The sequence below is a fragment of the Micromys minutus genome (genome assembly GCF_963924665.1).
Source record: "Micromys minutus genome assembly, chromosome: 3".
Taxonomy (NCBI): domain Eukaryota; kingdom Metazoa; phylum Chordata; class Mammalia; order Rodentia; family Muridae; genus Micromys; species Micromys minutus.
In genome coordinates, this window is record NC_137972.1 from 74,598,864 (window position 1) to 74,618,269 (window position 19,406).

The 19,406-nt window shown below is 38.7% G+C and overlaps 1 protein-coding gene across 5 annotated transcripts in view; it reads right to left on the minus strand.

The window, feature by feature from the left end:
* Positions 1-19,098, minus strand: part of CHD2 (chromodomain helicase DNA binding protein 2) — a 103,960-nt gene extending 84,862 nt beyond the window's left edge. For all 5 annotated transcript variants that reach the window (XM_080914901.1, XM_080914902.1, XM_080914904.1 and 2 more), the window contains exons 1-2: positions 18,620-19,098; positions 18,146-18,278 (exon numbers count right to left, since the gene is read on the minus strand). In XM_080914901.1, coding sequence (XP_080771027.1) covers positions 18,146-18,207 — 62 coding nt within the window. In that variant the 5' untranslated portion in view covers positions 18,208-18,278; positions 18,620-19,098. The remainder of the gene's footprint in view (positions 1-18,145; positions 18,279-18,619) is intronic.
* Positions 19,099-19,406: the final 308 nt, after the last annotated feature.

Sequence of the window (19,406 nt, forward strand, 5' to 3'; positions counted from 1 at the left end):
CTAGAACTGAGGTCACTTGACAAAGAGAAATTGGGCTGTGGGTGTTAAATGGGTTGGTAGTGTGCATTCAAAGACAGAAGGGGGCCCCTGGTATGTATGTATGCATGTATGTATGTATGTATGTATGTATGTATGTATGTATGTATGTATATGTATGTACGTACAGTGGTACATACTCAGAAGGACCAGAAGTTCAAAGTCAGTCTTTGCTAAATAACAAGTTGGAGACCACCCTGGAATACAGGAGACATGAGTCCTGACAAAACAAGGGAGAGGAAAAGGAAGAAAATAAATTACTGGAAATTTGCATTTGATCCAAGTCTACAAAAAGCACATTACAGTACAAAGGCATTTACGTCAAGATGAAAATGGATGATAGAAAGACAAACTGCCTGATCACCTCTTAATGTTGGGTAGTATCCTAAATACGTTATACTTGCTTTTCTCCAGAACCAACCTATGGAGACAGACTGAAGGAACTTGGCCTTCTCCCTCCTGCTTAGGCATCTGTACTTTATCACATCTCCCACTTTCCAGTTTTACCTTTTCTTATTTTATGCATATCACTTTTCTACCTGCATGCATTCTGTGCACCATGTCTGTACAGTACCCACAAAGACCCACTGGATCCCCTAGGACTGGACTTACAGAAAGCCATGAGGTTATTAAGAATCAAGCTGGGGGGGGGGGCTGGAGAGATGGCTCAGTGGTGAAGAGCACTGACTGCTCTTCCAGAGGTCCTGAGTTCAAATCCCAGCAACCACATGGTGGCTCACAACCACCTGTAATGAGATCTGATGCCTTCTTCTGGTGTGTCTGAAGACAGTTACAATGCACTCACATACTTTAAATAAATATTATTTAAAAAAAAAAAAAAAAAAGAATCAAGCTGGGGTCTTCTGAAAGAGCAGCTAAGGTTCTTATCTGAAGAGCCATCACTCCACTCCCCCCAAGCTGTGCCATCTTTTAACTAGTTCCACCCACCTTAAGAATCAGGAGCATCACAAGGAAACTCTGAAAGCAGCAATATTTCTACATAAATGCTTGGAGAGTCTGACATCTAGCCTCAGAACGTCATGTCTAAGAGAAAGTTTTCCCAGCCAACAATACCACAAAACTCAGAACACTAAAGGACTGTGAGCTCTGCCCTCACCATTTGTACAGAGAGAGATGTAAAAGCTAGCTGCCAAACTTCCTTATAAATCAGAGATTCAGAAGAAGCATGCTCCCTAAGATGGAGGCAAGGTAAGAATCTGAAAGCTAGGCAACTGAGTACTTACAGAGGCCTGCGCTACAGCCCTTACAAGACACCCTGTTCTGGTCTTTGTACCCATCTAAGTATAAGCTAGAAAGCAAAGGCTCTGACAAGTCTTGTGTATGAGTGTTTTGCTTCCATGTATGTCTATGTACCATAGGCCAGAAGAGGGTTTCAGATGCCCTGGAACTGGACTTAGACAGTTGTTACCGGGAACTGAAGCCCAGGTGGTCCACAAAGACCAGTCAGCCCTCTCAGCTGCGAAGCCCTCTCTCTAACCCCCTGCTCTCTTCACCATTCCTTCCCTCATCCCCATTTGCTCTGTGTAACAGTTGTAGAGGCACGGCATAAATTGAAGTACTATTCACCTCCAACCCCTGTATACTGCTTATGCAGCAAGCTGAGTCTCAGCTTCGAAAGCTGGAGTGTCATCTTCTGAGGGGACGCATGTTCTGCTCTTCCATGTGCTGAGCTCAGCCTTAGACACTTCCAAATGCTGACCTATCACTGCAATTACTGCCATGAGAAGTGAAAACTGGCAGCCCCACCTGGGGATCGGCTTCAACTCATAACTTATACTACCTCTCAAGTTGCACAGCAATTCCTGCCCCTGGGAAAATGAATCCAAAGCCCTGGCAGTTGAGTTAGGGGTGTAGCTCAGTGGCATAGTGTTATCTATTCATGGATAAATCTGAGGCTTGATCCCAACACCTATTAAGGAACAATAAAATCTAAGTTTCTGTAAAGGCCAGCTATTTATTTGTCACATTACCTTGTCTCCCATCTGTCCCATTCTATAAAAATTATATGGTTACTTGTCAACCTCCAAAGAGGCTTGAAACCTAAGGCCATCTTCTCAATATTCCTTGCACCTAGTAGATTAGTGATTAGTGACTGAAATGACTTCATCTTCCAGCTGAACTCCAGACAAACAAGAACTTATGTGTGAAATTAAATGACAATCATCACAACTAAAATTACCAGAGCAACACAGTACAATTAACATAAACTGAAAAAAGCTAAACTACCAGTTTAACAACCCAGAAGAAGCTACAAGAGATAGTTCAGTCTACTGCAGAAAACAGTAAACTATAAAGGCTTAGTCTTGTGCTAAAAAGAACTCACAGCAGATGTAACATAATATGTCAGTGCTGTGTCAGAACAATTCCCTATGAGCTGCCACATTAAGTATACCGTATTTCAATATCTGGTTATATTCAAATTGCTCTCTTAACCAATAATCTATAAATATCTGTGATTCATTTCTGTTTTATCTTTATTTCTAGCAGAACAGTTAGGTTCTTTCCCTCTTGCTCGGTATGAGCAATAAAGCTATATTCTTTATATACCTTCTTGGGCAGCTGTGTCTCTACTTGTGTACAAGTGACCACTAGAAATGTAATGCTGCATACACTTATCACCAAACACCCACATTCCCATCAGCACACACTTATGCATGTAAATGCTAGTCTACAAACTGGTTAAGAGTAGCTCATTCTGTGGAAAGGGGTATGCTAGTAGATTCCATTTATGCTTGTAAAAGAAAAAGTAAAAAAAAACTAAAATACTACTAAAATCAAACCCATAAAGTTGATCACCTGTAGAGCTGAGGAAAACCAGAGAAGATAAGGGCATTTTTGTGGCTTTAGAGGTGAATTTATAGCTGCTTATAACTCTTAAATATTTTCAATGTATAAACTAGTTCACTAACTCATACAAACATATCCAGAAGAATGAAATAAAGGCAAGAGAACAAGGCGCTCAACCCTACACAAGACACTATCTCAAAATATCAGTTTTTTTTAAAAAAAATGTTTTTGCCCAAGTATTAGGCAACAACAGGGCTGTCATCACAAAATTAGGGCAAGCATGAAAAATATGCAGAGACCACCATCTAAAACAAGGAAAGGAGCTTTATTTTGAACAATCAAGTTAAATGTTAAGATAACATATTCCAAGAAAAGGAATGATTTTCGAAAAAACATTAATGAAGGTTTTTGGAAGGAGAGGTTGTTTGTTTTTCTTCTTTGATTTCTAAAGCTAGCCGACCTGCCTCTGCTTCGTTAATGTGAGACAAGCTGAAGAGGATGAGCTCCTTACTGCTGGAAAGACAAGTTCCTTTTACAGCCTCTAATGAGAGAAGCAACGGCTGAAGCAACATGCCACTTCCTAACTAACACCGAGAGATCCTGAGTGCATCAACTTTACACAGACTCCACATGGACTCGGAGTCTAAGACTAAATAAAAAGGGCCACCTGGCATATGGAGCATTATGTAGCATTAATAGCATTAATAGCAGCACTAGAGAAGCTGAAGATCAGGACACAGCCTGTGTCCTATATCTATGGGGGGAGGGGATCCAACTCATGTGACAATCCTCAAATAAAAGAACTTTCTGCTATAATATATATTATATAATATGTATTATATAATGATATATATAATAATAATTTGACTTTTCAGGTGTGATAGTTACAAGGCAGTCAAAAATTAAATTCACATGAATTATCTACTACAGCCTTGTAAAAAGCATATTTATTTGAAAATTATTCAAATGCTATAAACTGCAAACAAAATTTATACTTTCAAATGGACAAAAAAATGTGTGTGTCAAAAGGTTTAAAACAGTAAACTAAGGTTTTTAGGAAATGGATCAGTCTTTCTCACTTTAAGACCAACAGGGTCACTTCCATTTCTTAAAGTATCATTTTCAAAATGGCCACAAGAGGCCAGCACAACAATACTGACTGCACTTAAAAGAGAAAGCCTGTGGGTTCTCAGTCCAAAGCATCCATTTCAGTACCCTGTGTTTATTTTTTAACTCACAAAATGGCTGAACTTCTTACTACTTGACAAAGCTTTGTGGTTGCTGCTGGTAAATGCAAGCTCTAAAGAATGCAAGGAAATCCCACAAAGAACTATCCACACACAGTTCACATACGAGATGTTTAGTGTCAGAAACATGCAAATAAGAGAATCTACGGAGCCCCTGTCTTACTAACATCTGAGAACTACAGAATCTGCACGTCCCCTCCTGAGGTAACGCTGGCTTTGCATTGTGCACTCTTCAGCCAACCAAGCTGCCCAGTGACTACTCCTTTCAGGTTGTGGCTTGGTATCTCTAAGGAATGGAAAGGGAAAGCTATTTAAATCACTGACAAAGGACAAATCAAGTTTTGTGGTCCCTTATACTTCTGAGGTCAAATCTTAGGACTCTGAAGATTATGTTACAGTATAAACATGGCTAAGCCAAGTACATCAGGAACACCAAGTTGAATGTACTGATAAGAAAAAATATTCAGCATATGAAGACCTGCATAACAAGAGTCCAACAGGAGAGCTGGAGACATGGCTCAGTGGTTAAGGGCACTGACTGTTCTTCCAGAGGACCTGGGTTCAATTCCCAGTGCCTGCATATCAGCTCAGTTGTCTATAACTACAAGACCTGACACCTTCACCCAGATACACATGCAGGGAAAACACCTGCATACAATATACATAAAATACAAATAAATAATTTTTTAAATCCAAAACATAAATCACATAAAAGAAACTAAAATGGCCAATAATCTTTAAAACATAATAAAAAATATAATTAAGACATAACATCAAAAATTTAAACTTTACTAGTAATATGGGAGATAATTTTATACATTTTGCCAAAACTAATAAAAATATTAACCAATGATAAGGTAGTTAAAAAAAAAAAAAAAAAACAGTAGTCACCAGAAGTTTAGGCAAGTTTAGAGAAAAGGTATTAACCAGTAACATTTCTTTTTCTGTTTTCCCCCAGTCTTTACTTATTGTGTACACATGCAGGATATGCCATGACACACATGTGAAGGTCAAACTGACAGCTTATCTTGCCTGTTCTGGAAACGGTTCTTATGTGTATAAGCCCCGGGAAGTAGTGGGATACACCTTTAATCCAAGCAATTGGGAGGCAAAAGCTAAGTGGATCTATATGTTCAAGGCTAGCCTGGTCTATAGAGTTCTAAGACAGTCAGAGATATACAGAGAACCCCTCCAAAAAAAAAAAAAAAAAACAAAGAAAGAAAGAAAGAAAGAAAAGAAAAAACAAAATCCTGCAAATCAATATATAGGTCTGCATGTTAGCTGGATAAATCAAAGCAATAGTCAGTGCAAAACTATTCAAAGCCAGAAGGAAAAGAAAAAAGAAATTATTTCCATATCCATGTATTAAATATATAATGTGAATTGTCCACATTACACAAATGACTTCAGGAATAAAATTAGGGTTTAATTACATCTATAAATACAAGTGACAATTTTAAAAATTAAATTTTAAAACAAAACTATGCAGACTATAAGCATTTTAAAATTATTTGATCTGCCAAGTTAGCACAAAAAGACAGAAGTAAAGGGAGGTGATGGGACTGTAGCTATGTCTTAACTGTTAGTAAGCTTACTCTCTGAACCTCTGCTTTCTTCATAATTTTTCAAAAAGGTTTGTTTATTTGGGTTTTGTTGTTGAAACAGGGACCCACTGAAACTCTGGATAGCCTGAAACTTATAAACCAACCAAGAACTCAAAAGATCTAAATTCCTCTACCTTACAAGCGTTGGAGTTAAAGGAATACCACTATGGACAGCAAGGTTCCTTTTTATCAATCATATAACTGATCCCTTCCTAGGATTCAGTTCATGATAGGGTTCAGTTCAAGAAAGAAAAGGAAAATTAAGGAGAAATAGCAGGGGAAAGGAGGAATGTATTTAAAGACTAACCATTGTGAATAAAGAAGTCCAACCCAGTTACCACAGTGACAGATTTGCTCAAACAAGCTCCAAGTATGACTTTACTGCATTTAGACATTTTTTCTTAGAACAAGACCAAATCAAGCCTTTCTCACCCCCCCCCCCAACACACACCTTGATTTTGTTTTAAAGATAGGGTTTCTTTCTCTACACAGCCCTGGCTGGCTAGCTAGCTGGCTGGCTCTCTTGGAACTCCCTAATTACACCAGGCTGGCCCTGAACTCACAGATCTTCCAGCCTCTGCCAGAATTATTTGCATACCACAATTTCAGGCTGTTCACAGCACATCTTAACTTCCCCGAAAGACAGTGCCCTAGGCTACCACTATATCAGATGTCATCACACCCAAATTCCCGGAAAAGAAAAGGCCCCTCAGAAGAGGCTCTCAGCAGAAGAGAAAGGGGAAGATGGAAGGCCAATGGAGGGTGACAACTAAGACCATGCACGACACTGTCCTTCAAGATGTAACTTCAGAAGCCACCAAAATCAGCACTTACCTAATGGCTAAAAAGACCTTAATCTTAACTCCTTTGAGGAACCCAAGCTCACAACTTCCCTAAGTGCCCACCACTTAGAGGGAAGCTGATCACTGTGAGTTCAAGACCAGCCTGGTCTACAAGAGTGAACTCCAGAACAACCAGAGCTACCTACAGAGAAACCCTGTCTCAAAATACAAAAAACAAACAAATAGAATAAAAACAAGTATACTGGGCCAATAGAACACATCTGTTTGTTATATATTGTTACATTACATATTATATGTAATACCAATTATTTAAAACATTATAGCACTATTATATTGTATATTATATAAATGTTATTATGTGATATATTCAATAATAATTATATAACTATACATTATGAATATGGATATATATAATCAATCAACCTGAAATGGAATTCTTTTCTGTAGTGAAGCCATTCGTCCTGCTTTAACTAAAAAGAATTTCTTAAGGTAGTGGTGGCAGCGGGAACTGAGTGCATCTGAGTGTCACTTCACTGACATCTATCTCACTATTAGCCTACAGAAGGCCACTGATTTGGAGCGGGCTAATATACCAGTCAACAAAAAACAAATCAAAATGGAGTCACTAAGGATAAGCTTCTAAATTATTTACCTTACCTTCAGGGCAATTTACATTGGCACAATCAAGTTGCCTCTGTCTTACAACCTATAGTAATGGGAACTGCCTGGTTCTTGTTTCCTGGTTAAACTACTTGATAACCCTGCTCTCCACGCCTTCATAATCACAGATGAAATACTGCCCGTTCCCCATTCACTAATTCAATCCAATCAGATCTTCAAGTTTCTGTTAAAAGCTGCCATTTCTCTATAGGAAAAATTCACTTTCACTTAAAAAAAAATACATACAAAATGGTACTTCATAGAATAACAAGCTAAATCCCAATTCTCAAATTAGGCAGCTGATGGTCTGCAGTTTAAAGCAGCAGAGGGCTTTCCCATCACTCATAAGGCCCTCTAGGTTCAATCCCAGTATGGGTGAGAATAACAGACCTGGTGGTAATGGCCTATCACCATAGCTATTCTGGAGGCTGGGGCAGGGAAGATGCCCAGCATTGCTCTAGTTCTTTCTGAAATTCTCATCTAGGACCAGGCAGAAGTCACCTTAAGCTTTCTTATGCTACTTCTGCTCCCCAATAACCAACTGACATTTCATCAACTTAATTAAATGGCTTACACTACTGGCCCTGGCAAATGTGGTGTGAATTACATCAAAGAGTCTTAAAATGATCTATATGGAGAAGAATATGCATAATCAGGATCTGGCAAGTTACATACTAAAGGCAAAAAGCTTTCCACTCAGGTAAAGACAAGACTAACCACACCAAGCTGAAGAGAAACTATAAGGAAACCTCCCTGAAGTCATAAACAAGGTTCTAACAGCCTTCAAAGGGGATATTTACATTCTCAACACTAAAAATAAATAGCCAGGAGTTCCTTTTAAACCTGAGTCTATTTTCTTACTAGCTAACTTGTAGACTTTTATAAGATCAAAGGAGATTAAAAGCCCCAGTTAAAAATCCCAATAATAAAGTTTAATGTATTCCCACGACCTCAAGAGTCCTTGCAGCTAGCTAAGAAAACAAACAAGGTGAGGGTTCTCATTTTAGCACTCACCAACATCCACTGTGCCACAAACTCCACATTTTTAGTAACCCATGCTTTCTATATAGGGACACCTTGGATTGTTGAGGGAAGCACCTCTGTAGGCGGTTTAGCATCCCATACTCTTATGCTCCTCAGCACCTGTTAATAACCAAATATTTGTCCAAATAAGAGAAAATGGGGGTGAGGAGCCACACGGCATCGAGCGTGAAAAGCTGCCATTGTCCTAACCCCACTTCATTAAAAATTTAAAAAAAACAAAAACAAAAACAAAAAACAAAAAAACCTCAGGAGTTCTTATCCAAACTTCTACATCTAAAAATAAGCAAAATGGCAGATGGTGGTGGCTCACACACCAAAACCCTCACTCAGAAGGCCAAGGCTGAACTGTCTCAAATTACAATTCAGCCTGGGTGAAATCATCTCCAACAGGAGAGGAAAGAACAGATCCAAACTGCTGACAGCTCTCTGTACACCTGTCACACACCCTATCCTGCTGCCAAAACTCTGAAACCTGCAGTCATCTGAGGACTATTAAGTATACAGGCTCCTGGGTAAGATCCCTAATTACTCCATTTTAGCAATTCCAAGCAAGAGGCTGGGGATATGACTGACAAGCAATACAGGTGCCTAATTCTTAGCAAGATTATTTTTAGAATTCAATCTATGTAAACATAATGTAAAATGTATAAAGATATAACAAAGCTAAACTCAAAAGACAAAAACTTAAAGAGATAAAGGGTCCATCAGTCCCAACTTAGCACCTGTGTACTGCCAGTGTGGCTGCCACACATCGTGTGTCTGAACCAGAGCAGGGGACACTCATCATTAAGCCACCGCCACTTAGCATGCTTGTCTTCATTACCCAGGAAACTCAAAACAAAATGCGCACTAAAGTTGAACTTTGGATACAGAGGAGAACACCCAAGGACAGATCAGAGTAGCAGTAAAGCCACACACGAAAGTGCAAGTAAGGTTTCCAAGACCTCCCTATCCACCTAACACTTTCAGGATGCAGCTGCCCCAAAAACCACTTCAATGGCCACTTATCCACCTACACTTTTACCTTTTAACTACATCCAAGAAAACCACTTCAATGGCCACACTTTCACTAGAATTTTTTATGTAAAATAATGGCCTTTTGAAAAACCACATTCACAATACACAGTACTCTTTTTGAGTTTTTTATTTCTTTAAAATAAAAAAAAAAAAAAAAGGTGTCTGTAAGTGGTAGTATGCGCCTTTAATCTCACACTGCGGGAGGCCAGCTTGATCTAAAAGAGTGAGTATGAGGACATCAAGGGCTATGCAGAGACCTAGTCTCAAAATAAAAAAAAAAAAAAGTAGAATAAAACGTAAAAGGTAAAAGGTCTGCTGGGGAGAAGATTTAGCAGTAACAGCACTTGCTACACAAACATGAAGACTTGAAATTGAAATCCCCAGATCTTCATAAGAACCCAAGTGTGGGGATGCCCACTGTTACAGAGCACTTGTTGCCCTCCAGAAGGCCCAGATCCAATTCTCACACTCTCATGGCAGCTCACAACTGTCTACAACTCCAGCTCCAAGGGGATCTGACATCTGTGTAGGGTCCACAAGGGCACTAAGCACATGAGGGGCATGCAAGAAACAGTCACACACAAACTACAAATCTACTGAATCCTTACATTAAAAATAGCTAGTGTGCATGACTTTAATCCTAAAATCTCTCTCTCTGTAAATTCAAGGTCAACATGGTCTTCCAGTTCCAAGGGTAGCCAGAACTACATAGTGAAAACTGTGAATTAAAATAAAATAAAGGTGGGTGTGGTCTGAAAATACAGCGCTGAGATAGGGAGAAGCCTTCCAGTCTAGTTCCAGATTCAGTGAGAACCTGTCCAAAGGAATAGGGCACACAGTGATAGGTCACCCAACGACCTCATCTGGCCTCAGTATGTGCATGAACTACATATACTATAGAAGGGAGGGAGGGAGGGAGGAAGGGAGGGAGGGAGGGAGGGAGGAAGAGAAACAAAAATATAAAAACTTCAGGAGCAGACAAGGATGACCCCTCCCCCCACCTAATTTCTTCTACAGCTTTTTCTCAATCAACAGCCATCTAAGATCTAGCTACCAAAGACCTGAGACAGAATTGCACTAATGACTACATTATACTTCAATTTTCTCATTTACGAAATAGGGCTGATAGTCATACCTCTTCGGGAACAAGGCTGGGGTCACGACAGCACAATGAATAACAGCTCTGACTGAGCCTTCTCGTTACCTTCTTTTAAACAGTTCCTCACAACCATTTCATCTACAGACTTGAAACCTACCAAAATACAAAGATGACAAACACAGGGCCACTTAGGGCTCAGGTGGTATGTGTCTTTAGCCCCAGGACTCTGGAGCAGAGGCAGATAGACACCAGTTGAATTGGTCTATACCAGCATTCTGGGACAGCCAGAAGTAGAGAGACCAAATCTCAAAAATCAAAAAAAGGGAAAAGAAAAAAAAAAAAAAAAAAAAAAAAGCAGCATGGGTTGGTAGCACATGCCTGTGTTAATCATAACACCAGAGACAGAGGCAAGCAGACCTAGAGTGAGCTATGAACCAACCAGAACTATAAAGACCTTGTTGCAAAAAGACAGACTACATGAATAAGATTCCCTAAGGATTTTTTTAATCAATTTTAAAATGTTAATGCCAGTTACAATTTATACTCCACTTCTAATAATCTGGTAGATAATTACCTCTATAAGCTACGGGGAGAAGGTAAAGTCAGAATGCAATAGAAACTATTGAAATTAAGTAGTTCTTTTTTAAGATGAGAGGGTACTTAGTAAAATCCTGGATCCAGCTGAAGAGGGTGAGTATGAAATACACTACGAATGAGACCAGCAGAGCGTACAGCAAATTGAGACACAGGAGGAACTCCAACTAAGTAGAAAAGGTCCTCACTCCGCGTTTGACATGAATGCCTGGAGGTGGAGAAGCTCAACACAGAAACATTTCCTCTCCACCAAACCTCTAACTTTTCTCAGAATTCCATCCACCTCTTATTTCCTGAACAGCAAACTAAAAACATTGGCCTGAAAGTATCAACAGAGAGGATGTGACTGGCCAGCTGTTACTACTAAAGAAAATAAGACTATGTTCCAACTGAAAACTTGGAACACATGGAGGGAAACACTGCAAATAGGAAAACACTGGTAAATCTGAACCACATGGTGTTTTTTTTTTTACAAATTAAGTGTGAACGGTAAGGCTGGACTTGAATATTTTAAAAGACCATCAATGTCTGGACAAACTGAAGTGAAAAACAACGAAACCACACAAGTCTTGGCACTTAAGTTCCAATTATAATGCACAGCAGATATGGGCAGGCAAGTGGGTACAGTACTAGGGATGGCTAACTCCATCCAACTGAATGGGCTGCAACCAACTACTACTAGAAAAATAATAGGAAGAATAATCAGGCTCCAACAGGGGCTAGCTCTTCTGAAGAAAAAAATAAAACTGACTTTATGATACAAAACACATCCAAGATTTTAAAGGGGGGACTGGACTTGGCTCCCGAGGTCATTCTAGAAAATCTCTCCCATAACTTGTCTAAAGGAACGTTTGATAACCCAGACAACCACCAGAAAGGGTACTTCAGCAGAACCTATCTCATCAGAAGGCACTGAAAACTGCAGGGAAAGGGTTAGGGGAGCAGGAATAAAAGTGTTGCTAGTAGCTTACATTCACTGGGTGCTTCCAGTGTGCTAGTTTCTTTCCTAAGGACCTCTAGAGGCATTCTAATACTTAATTCTCACAGCCCAGAAATAGTTTAAAATTCAAGATGAGAAAATTCGTACCCCCAAATAATGTAAATTGGAGGCTTTTTTAGTACTAAAGTAAAAGCTGAACTGATATCCACTACATACATAGCTCTTGACCCTCATGTCTTAATTTGAGCTCAAATGTTTCCAGCCTAGCTTTGCAGGCCCAGAGTCACCTAATCAACTAAATCACAAATTGATTAGGGATCAGAGGTCACAGCATATATATACATATATATAAAGTAACCACTGTGCTATATTGCTGATTTAAAAAGAACAGACCCTGGGCATTTGCTGATTGGGTCAAATTACTTTTATTCTGGCATTTTCTTAGTAATCTCTTAAAGTTCCAAAACAAGTAATAATTGGCAACATAAAAACTGCAGAGACTGTCCAATCTTGTTGGAATGGATGAGGTAATGCTCAGCAACAAGCCAATCACCTAAGATAAGCAAGCAACAAGTTGTTTCTATTGCTATGCAAAAGTAACTCTTTCCTAAAAACAAGGTAGAAGTTGTTTTTAATGATATGCAAAGGAAACTCTAGAAAGAGTCAGGTGAATGGCAGGTGTTGAACACAAAGTAACACTCCTCAAGAAAGCTTTAGAACTCAAGAAAGTTCTAAAGTAGTCAGGCAAAGCTAAAGCACTAAAGCTCTTCTTCAGTAGTAGCTGCCCACAACGAAGAGAAAGGGGGTGGGGACTGGCAGCCACACAATTTTCTTGTTAGGGACAAATTTCTTAAGTCACTTTTTCACGGAGGGTTAGTGTGGGTGTAGACATCTCAGGTGATATAAGTAACCATGCGGTAAAAATTTAGACAGCTGGACTGAACACTACAGTAAATGATAAAATCTGAAAGTCATACACAGTTCAAATAAAATTACACATTCATTCCTCAATTAGCTTGCAAAACATACCAAATATTGTTTGCAAACCTCCATTAACTCCACCTTTTTATCTTATTTTGGAACCCTAATCTCAAGTATCCAGGGCTAGTCTGAAACTCAACAAAGCTGAGGATGTCCTTGAATTTCTTATTCTTCAGGATCCACATCCCAAATAAAAAGATTTCAGGATCTAGCTTATAAAATTAAAAACCAAACCCAGGGGCCTCTTATAGGCTACCAAGTAAATCACATCTCCCAACCCCCACTGACAATCTAAAATAGGCACTAACCAATCATAAAAGAACCCCCAAAAAAGATTACAAAGCACAAGGGGTTTGTTTTGGGGGAATTTTTTTTGTTTTTGTTTCCCAAGACAGGGTTTTCTATGTCCTGGAACTCCCTGTGAGAGCTGGGTCTAAAGTCAAGTGTTAACAAGGCCCACCAAAGTCCACACACACACACACACACTCACTCACTCACTCACTCTCTCACACACATACTCACATACACAGTTTCTTTGCACATCCTGACTATTTACACAGGGTATAAAGGGAAAAGCTCAAAGGACAGACCCAAAATAATATTGATATGTTCACTGGCTCCACTTGAAATCAGCTCCTAAATCAGCAGACCAGTGATGATAACACACAAACTTGTACAGTGCAATATCTACCAAAAATAATCTTCCATAAAACTTCTCTCTCATAAACACAATGCAATTTGGCTACTTAATTCTGTACCACATAAATTTGAGGAGGGCTAGCAAACACTGAAACCTAATACTAATATAATTTAATTCCAATACACAGAAATGGAAGATGGAATTACTATCTTCCATCTAGAGTCAAGATACTTTTATTTTTGTTACTTTTATTTAGTAAACCCTTTAAAATGTTGGAAACCAGTAAATACAAAACCATTTGACAAAACATAGACCTCTAAGAATGTTAAGCATTTTGTGCATAATAAAAAATGAGCAAATTTTTCTGTGTAATTCCTTTGTATTAAAATCTTAAAATCCTGTAAGTTACTAAAAATTTCACCTAAACAACCTAAATTAAGGAGATTCTATAAAATCCATTGCAGGGAATTGTTCCTTTCACAAACATTTCTGGAGCACTATAGAAACCCGTACCATTTTTCTTTTTTATGACTGTCTCACTGTATATAGCCCTGGTTGTCCTAAAACTGGAGCTGAGACTGGCCTTGAACTCACAAGTTTGCCTCCCTCTACCACTTACTGGCCATCGATGAATGAAAGGTATATGCCACCACACTCAGTTGCCCATATTTATAGTCTACTGAATTGCTAATAGTGTCTCCTAAGGAATACTTTATTTAATACTCCTAAAATATACTGGTATGAAGAATATCTAAGTAAACGACAGAGAAATGTATGTACTAACACTGCTTTTTCTTCAAGGTCAAATTCATTTTTTAAAATTTAATTTGGAGCTGTATTTGGCGAACTATTCTTAAATTCTTGCAAGGGACCCCCACACAAGGCAGGAAATGAGCAGCCACGCAAAAGTTTACCAGAAATGTACTAAAGGAAGAGTACAGCCAAGGCATTTCAAGACCTTACCAAGTAATTCTGCTACCAGCCAAGGCTAAGTTTCAGCCAGTGCCAGTAACACTTTAATAGTTTGCTGACACTAAACAGTAATGTATTGCCTAACGCACTGACACTTGTAGTCATAATATAACTAGACGTTCCTAGGCCATTTCTTTACCCCACTGCGATTCTTACAAACCACTAAACAGATACTGACCTGAGTTTTTCTTCCTCAAAAGTCAATTGAGAAAATGTTTGATACCAGGTAAAAATGCACGGGGACAAGCTCAAATGTTCTTCCCTTGGTTTATGAGCCATGTATGACAGCGCTTAAATACCCGTTAAGGCCTTTGAATTAAAAACATTCCACTCACACTGAACTGCTTTCAACCAATGGGAACAAAATTAAACTCACTAATCTCTTTACACAGAACGAGAGACTAAACGGGAGAAAACGCACTGTAACATATAAAAAATAAAGCCAAAACTCTAAGTAAAAAACCTAGCGCACTACTACTTGGAGATTTACGATTACTGTGTCTTTTCTCCAAACGAGGACAAACATTCCAAGAACGGCCTCAGGAACACACTGTAGGGTGAGGTGTGGACCATTACAGGCCAAGCCTAAGAACAGACAAGGATCAAAATCGATCCGGAAAGAAGCCGCCCACCGGAAAGTCCGGACCAAAATTCCCTTTCTCTGTCCCGCCCCCGGCACCAGCCGAGCCCATAGAGGAAGCAGCGGACCGACGCACGAGACGACGCGTCACCGCGTTCGCCCGCCCACCACGTCTGACGTCAAGGGGCGGGACCAGCCCGTCGGCGCCACCGTTGACCCTGCTGTTACCAGGCGCTCACACAGCCAATCAGCACCCGCCGCCAGCGCCGGCCGGCCTTTGAACTCAGCACAGCAACTTCCTGCTGTTTGGCGAGTACACAGTGCAATGCAGTATGTCTGTCAGCGCTGCGGCACAAAGGAACAGCCATTTTGTGACTGAGCTGGACCTGCACCAAGATGCCAGGGACTCCGAGAACTGCTTCCTACGACAACTACCGAGCTCCCCCTTATTTCTTCATCAGAGTACTAATGGGAACATGGGGAAAGGGATGTTCTGCTATTAGGTTTCATTTGTTTTCAGCCTTCTTAAAAATTCGATTTTTAAAAGTATTACCAGCGTCATAAAATGGCTGCCACTAAAAACTCCCTGTTCCAGTACACAAGCACTGCATATGCCTTTTCTAATCATCCCCGCCTTGCAAGGCTAAGAGCCTAGCGAAACTCTTTTAAGATTTACCCACACCTCTAGATTCCATAATATGGCTCAAAGGCAGACGATTTTTGGATAAGACATTTAATTTTCAGTTTAGAAATGCCGTGTCCTAGAACACAGATGCGTGCACTTTATGATTAAATGTGCCTTCCCTTCCCCCTAGTTTCCATTCCTGGATATAACTTAAGTGTCTGGCATACTTTATATGTCCATCACTAAGACTACTGTATGTAGAAATTTACGAATGTGAAATGTTTAAAATTATATTCTAAAAAGTAAAAATTTAATCTCCAAAAATCGTGATATGCAAAGCACATTATACTTCAACATTAACTTCAAAAATTACAATAAACACAATCACTACTAAAAAGTATAGTACTTGTTTCATAAATAGGAAAATAAGTTTACCAAGTCTCTCAAGTGATTAAATAAACACAATCACTACTAAAAAGTATAGTACTTGTTTCATAAATAGGAAAATAAGTTTACCAAGTCTCTCAAGTGATTCTCGTTACAAAATGTACTTCATCTGAAAACAATTTCTTTCATTCCCTGCAGAATCAGGTTGCAAAGGTGGTGCTTTTATTTGCGCTCCCTAAATGCTATACTTCAAATTTTAAGTCTTTACAGTGTTAATCTATTGGATGGCATAGGAACAGCTAGCTACACAAGGGCCACATAAATTTCAACTCCAGAGAAATATCATCACCTAAAACACAAACATTTTTTAAACGGTACAATCTTTAAAGGAAGTGATGTCATAACTGTGTACATACATTAATAATGTATTTAACTTAAGGGTAACAGTAATTTAAGTAACTCCATCTTCAATGAGTCTAGAGCATTTTGGATATTCATTAAATATATGAAGTATACTTGGCAAAAGCATTAAAAACCTGCTTTTTGTTTTCACTGAAGAAAATCAAATGCCCAAGTTATTACCCAGATAAAAGTAAGTTTATTCAAAGACATCACTTTGAGTTAGAAAAAAAACCTTGCATAAGAAAGCCAAAACCCTGGTGAGAATATGCAAATCATATACTCAGGGGAGTAACAACTTTAATATTGGGTCTTTCATAATTGTCAAATATATCTGGAGTTTCCTTTACCTTTAAAATGTTACTTTCCAGAAAATAAGTTTTGCATTAGCTTTCTGTTCTACATATCACAAAATAGTTACACAGGCAACTTAAAAAATATCCACTCAATTTGCAAAGAAATTTATAAATGTATTTTTAAAAGCAAGTCTCAAAATACTTTAGTAAAGAGTAAAATTCATCATCAATTTGTTATAAACCATATTTCAAACTTCCAAATTTACAGGCTAATTTAGAAAAAAATTATGCAAAATTAAAAAGTAAAATCAAAATTTGATCAAGTAACCAATCACATCCTTGTTAGCTGCATGATTTTAAAACTATGACATGACAATTCTTAAGAACACATCCAGAAATGCATTGAATTCTTTAAATTAACATAAGGATACAGTCAAACAACAAAAAAATAGCTTATAGGCTTTATTACTTCAGTCTCTGATAAGCTACTTCAGAATGGAGACAAATCATAATTTAAACAAACAGTACATTAAAAAGCTTCAGAAGAGAAAGCATTCCAGAGGACTCTGTCAAAATAAATGGATACATTTAAAGCAGCACCAACTAAAACACAAGGATAAAATACAATTAGCAAGGAGAAAGGACTGTCTGAATATACACAAATACAAACCTTGTAACATTTTAAGCATAAAATTTACAATTACACTGTCATATTAACAAACACAAAGCTGAAGTATTAATAGCATTCCAGGATTTTTGTGGTTACAGATTTAATGATCTCAGAGACTGTTTATTAAGGTTTTGATAAGTCAAAAAAATTTAAATTGTCACATGTATCAAAAGAAACAATCAAAAATATAAACTGAAAGGCATCAGTCAAAGGTTCCTATTTGTGATTCTGTTTTTAAATGTACATTTTTTCATTCATATAACTCTCTCAAATGTCTATTTACTATAATTTACTACTACCAGGCTGCTCTATGGCCCTCGGTTACAAGTTTAAATATCCCAGATTCTTCAAAGAAAAAAAATTGCCTTGTATGTAAAATGGTGCAATGCAGCAATGGCAAAACAGACAAGGTCATTTTTCTGCAGCATGAAAACCTAAAATCTGAAATTTTACTGACAGTAAAACTCCAGTTTCTAGGAAAGGCCCCTCCGTATAAAAGTACCTCACCTTCTGAATGCTGTAAGAGGCCTTAAGTCACAACTCAACTTTCATAAATTGATACCAAAAAAATCAGGGTGTGGCATGTTAGCAATCTCAAGGTCACGCTTTAAAAATCAACCCAAGTTAGAAAATTCTTGAAATACAGACAACAATCCATGTCTGTCAAAGTAAACAAGTGTAAGCTGAGGTTTCCCAAAAAAAAAAAAAAAAAAGAAGAAAGAAAGAAAGTTGATAGCTCATACCTCGATGCATTGCTGTGTAGCGAACTGTCCTCCTCTTGGCTTTTGTCCTTATTTCTCATCATCTTTTAATTCTTAAATATTAAGGGGGAGGGGGAATCTGTGTTTGCTTTGAAGTCCTGTGCCCAGGTATTTACTGTCAAAAGTTGAAAGAAAGGTAAGGTCCCAGCTTCTATGGATGGTTTTATTATCAGGAACAAAGTCCTGACGATGTTAGCGATATTCATGTAATGCAACAACGATAAGCAGCAAAAGAACAAAATATTTCTATTTTTCCGTTTTAAAATTAAGTGGGGGACAAACTGAACGTCAGAAGCATCACTATCAATAAGGAAAGTTTCTCAAAAGTAACACACTGGATACAAATAACAATCCCTGTATCTTATTGCGTCATCCAGGAATTTCTCATATTTACAGTAAATAAAGCCAACTTCAACATAATTTTTTAAAAATTATCACTGATTCTTATGGCCTTACCTGATCCATGTAGAAGGTCCAAAGCAAGAGTCCTATCTAGTAGTAGAAAAATATCAGATCCAAAATAATTTTTAAAAACGCAAAATCCTCCGTTAAAAAATCAAAAGTAAATGAAATAATCCTCAAATATGTTGACTTGTTAAAAAATAAAGCAATAATTAATGCTAAAACAGGTCCGGAAGGGGAAAAAAAAACCTCATTAGGAGAGCGCACAAAAATGGAGGTGCGCCATGGCTTCTAAGCTGGAAAAACAACGACCTGGGCTCTCAGTACGGCAGCTTCTTCCAACAAGGCACGAAAAGAAAGCTCCTAAAAGCAGATTTTCTCCCAAAAAAAGGTTCGGAGCGACCCCAGTAAGTCTCTAGGAGAGGCAGGGGGCTGCGGGGGCCCCCTGAGGCTGCCCGAAAGTTAGGGAAAGTTGCGTAAAGTGAACCGAAGCAGAGAGCAAAGCGCGCTCTCTCTAAGGCACAGCCGCCATCTAGAGCCTCCTTCCCAGCTCTGAGAGCTCTGCCTTTGATTGACACTCTCTACATTTACCCCACAACTCAGGTGATGTACCATAGACCCACCCCTTCATCTCCACCAAAAAAAAAAAAAAAAAAGAAAAGAAAAGAAAGAAAGAAAAAGAACCAGATCCTCCATCCAAGGGAGCCTGAAGACCCCCAACTCCACACCTCCCTGCCCCTCCAGACCACTCCATCAGGGGGAGGGGGAAGGGCTTCTTAACCCCCTCTGGCTCAAGCACCCTTTTTAAGCCAGAGAGAAATGTAATTTGTTCCTTTTGTCT